At 39.0% G+C, this 4,208-nt stretch overlaps 1 protein-coding gene across 1 annotated transcript in view; it reads right to left on the bottom strand.

Annotated features, from left to right (window-relative positions):
- Positions 1 to 3,344, bottom strand: part of LOC103470939 (integral membrane protein 2A) — a 14,206-nt gene extending 10,862 nt beyond the window's left edge. The window contains exons 1-2 of the mRNA XM_008419661.2: positions 3,018 to 3,344; positions 2,501 to 2,635 (exon numbers count right to left, since the gene is read on the bottom strand). Coding sequence (XP_008417883.1) covers positions 2,501 to 2,635; positions 3,018 to 3,089 — 207 coding nt within the window. The 5' untranslated portion in view covers positions 3,090 to 3,344. The remainder of the gene's footprint in view (positions 1 to 2,500; positions 2,636 to 3,017) is intronic.
- Between the last annotated feature and the right edge of the window lie 864 nt (positions 3,345 to 4,208).

Genomic DNA, 4,208 nt, shown 5'->3' with positions numbered 1-4,208 from the left:
AAAGAATTTCCTCCCAAACTCACCCAGCTCTCGGTTCGTCGCTGCACAAGCTGGCGGAGGAATTAGCAGGAAGCATTGCGATTGGTTCCACTAAAGCCAGAGTCGGAACAATCCTCTAGGATTAAAAACCACGCATGGCGGGGTGGCGTTCTCATCCGACGGCGGTTTTAGCCGGCCAAAACAGCAATTCAGGTAAACTCATCAGAGTWTTTTTTACCCCCATCATGGAGGAAACGGGAAGGCAAAATCCCAAAAAGGGACAAGAATAACAAAGGGACCTAGACTTGGGAAGAATAATAATGCACCCTTTACGTATAAAGACATAATAACGTATAAAGAAACGACGTCTTCCGTTAYGATCGTCCCTCTGGTGAATCTGGTGCCAGAGGCTGTTCAGGGTTTAACAGAAGTTCCTTGTTGTGGTCAACAAAATACTTCAACGGAAGTATGGCGTGGTTTCCGTATCATGTTTGGTGTGTTTCCATAGTAAAAGCGACCGGTACAATGCCCTTCCTGGGGCTTAGTTCAGCTGTACGTCCACTGGACAACGGTACGGTCAGGGTGGAAACAACACAATGCTCTGAAACTGTAGCATTTTATTGGGCATGGGAATGTTATATACATTTTCAATTTAAACATTTCTAAATACTTTATATTCCTATATTTTTTGAATTAATAGAATGTCACACAGTTTTGTTAAGTTCATTTTAGGTCATTATTATGGTTGGTTATGACAGACATTATGTCAAGCTGTGGCTTGGTTGTTGCTGACCTACATGCATAAAAACAGACCTAAAAAGCCACAAGAATGGTGTGATTTAAGAGGGTTGTATTCATGTTTTACTGTCTTTACAAGCTGATGTCGGTCTRTCATTTCAACCCTCTGCTGTGTAGAAATATGTATTCTTCTTCYTCTTTCTGGAACCAGTTTAAAGCTGCTGCATGGGGACGTTGTAGTGCGTAATTTTARTGTGTTGATGGAACAAAATGGATGAAAACTACAACAAAAAACAACAACATGGTCACCATAAATAGCCAGTAACGCAAGCTTGTAGAGAAATGYAATGGAGTGAAAAACATGAATTTTATATTTAAAATGCAGTAGAATGAAAGTAATCATAAAAAGCTACTCCTTTAAAATGCAAATTCTCAAAAGCTGTACCAAAGTATCAGCGCTCTAGTAAATGTATTTTATAGGAGTACATTTCTAATATTTCCTCTTCAACAAGAGCAACAGCTGCCGGCCTGGAAATATGTGAATAATTTAGTGGAACCCCCCTGGTASAGATAATACATATGTTTACTGAAGATCAGACCCAGTATCATTATGTGGCCTCTAAGTGCCATGGCAACCAAGCAATTACATGGTTTGTAACTATTAGTCCTCATAAGCCTTGTTAAGTGTAAAACACAACGTGAGTAAGCTCATCTTAATTCAACCTGCTGCACATTTTATTTAAGAATAGATTTTTTTATATCTTTATATATTTATAATGCATACGATAAATTGTTCCATCCATTTACAAGCTGGTTTAGACAACGGATGGATATAATTAAACTTTTTAGATTTTAATTTTGCTTCTTATTCTTAGCTGATCTGTCATTTTTGAAAACTATTATGCCGTGTAGACCTGTCACAATAACACATTTTGCTGGATAATAAATGATAATTGTTTTGAGACCATTTATAGTAATATAGTGGTAGTGGCAAAATAATAATGCAAGAACACGTTCTTAAACATCAGTAAACTTTAAATTCCATTGGACATTTAACACTGGAACTGGAAGACATTTTGAATATCCAACATAAATAAGTAAAACAACAAATAAAATGAAATTTAATCTTTGTAAATAAAAGGTCTGGTTATGACCAAAGCACCAAACTGAAGACTTTTATCATCCAGTTTTTGGAAGAAAGAGAGGAAAAAAAGAGATAAACGATAAATCRTGCCAAAGGAGATAATTGAGTTTGTTTTAATTATCATTGATTTATTGATTATGGTGACAGGCCTAATGCTGTAATTACTGGAAAATTGACAAACACGTTTGACGTCTATTGAAGATTTTGATGACGAAATGTTTTTTGTGTTTATTTGAGCTACACAAATAAACTTGATTGGCTGATTATATCATTCATAATTGTTTTTTTTTTATGTGTGCGATTTTATTGTTATTTGTGTTTTTGGTGTGTATTAAGACTGTAAATGCATACTGGTGTCATTGTGTGTGTGTGAGTTTTATGTTTGTGTGGGACTCATTTAGTTTTCTGGCAGAGGGTGCAAAAACTAAATGTCTGGTTTGTCCTCCATGATTTCCTGATAATATTCATTGTAATCAACAGAGATTATGACAGACATCATGTCAAAACTAGACTTTTGGAAGCTCCTGGTGGAACATGTCTGTATAGTAATGGAAAATTCCACCATATCTCATCGTATAAATTCGCGGCTTTACCGCATAAACGGGCAGATTTTTAGGTATTTCACATTGAAACACAAACCTTTGGGGTGAAATACCGGTAGAGACACGCTCCCCCCACGATGAGCCCAGTCAGGATGAAGGAGATGCCGAGCAGGTAGAGAATAAGGCGACCAAAGCCGTCTGTGGCCGCCGAGTCAGAGGCCAGCTCCGGGTCCTGAACACACACACGCGCACACACACACACACACACACACACACACACAGATAGCACAGAGAGCAATAATAATGCAGCGTTGCATCCATACATCCATGCATGGATGGATGTTTTATTGTTATGCAAAGATGCAAGCCTATAATTCTGACTCAGTGAACAACTGCGTCCTGCGTCCGGTGCATTTTAGTAAATGACCAATAATAATAATAATAATAATAATAAATTACTGCAGGTTGAAAACTGCAATGTGTGTGGGAATACAGTAAAATCTCCGCATTGGTTTTGCACATGAATGTGATTCGCGTTCGCTTGCGGTGGGGTTCGGGCCTGGAGGAGGTCCCCTCTCCACCGGCACCGCACTGAACGAAACCCGTTAGCTCACCTTCACCGCGGCTGGCACCTCTTTGCCCAGCGCCTTCTGCGCCAGAGCCGAGTTGAAAGCTATCTTCACCATGCTGGACCCGGAAACGTCCCGCTCGAGTCTTTTAGTCACGGACACACACACACACAAAAGGTGGAAATGTATATGTATTTTTTATCGACGGTCGTCTGCAGCTCTTGCTTTGTGCTTCTCTGCGGCTCAACCGTGTGACGCACTTTGCAACCTCGGCTTTATCCGCACCGCTTCCGGTGGCCGGGGAAGATTAAAGAACCAAGCAAACCAGGTGGTAAACGGAGAATTATCAATCCTAAATATCTCCAATTTACTGSTAGATATTTTTTAGCCGTAATTTATACTGTCTATTGCAAGAACTTAACAATAAAAAGTAAAGGGAATATTGCTTCTCGTTGTCTTTTGGAAATAATWTTTGTGGCTTTGGTGCCATCTGGTGGCTGCAGGTCGAAACTGTCATTTTCTTTCCTAAAAGAAAAAAAAATAGTGTGGATAGCCTGTGGCTATGAACAAAGACAGCTTAAAATTAACCTGCATTAGCATTGAAAAATATAATTGGAACTGAAAATATAAATACTGAAATGCATTTACTGATAAATGTATTAAAAGGGAAACAAACATTTATAGTTGTACAACATACAACAAGTATGTTGTATGTGAGTACAACATACTTGGTTGTACTCACATACAACCAAGTATGTGAGTACTTGGTTGTATGTGAGTACAACCAAGTACTCACATACTTGGTTGTGAGTATGTGTGCATACTCACAACCAAGTATGCACACAGACTGACATTTCATTAGGCCCGAGTACCCAAGCGYTGCGAAGACCTCATCTATGACATAGATCAAGAACATCTGAGGTTATGAATGCTTGGGTCTCAAAACAGGAGGTTATATCCAAGTAACTCTTTGAYTGTTAGCAGTGTGTTTGAAAAAGATTATTACAATGCAACAAATCGGAATCACCACGTTTTTTCCCCTGACATTTGGAGCAGGTTATTTGATAACGACTGGAGTGAGGAAGCTCTTTAACAAGATACTTTCTGGGATCACGTTTGATATAAGCAGTTACGAGGATGACACAGAGTACGATGAATTTGATGCGTACCTTTTTGCTGTGTGAGTTTTCAGAAAGATGAGTGAAAACTCACAGCAAACTTCCCCGGCTGGGGGAA

This window comes from Poecilia reticulata, linkage group LG10, assembly GCF_000633615.1.
Source record: "Poecilia reticulata strain Guanapo linkage group LG10, Guppy_female_1.0+MT, whole genome shotgun sequence".
Taxonomy (NCBI): Eukaryota; Metazoa; Chordata; class Actinopteri; order Cyprinodontiformes; family Poeciliidae; genus Poecilia; species Poecilia reticulata.
The sequence above is the reverse complement of the archived record's forward strand: the minus strand, read 5'-3'. Positions and strand labels throughout refer to the sequence as shown.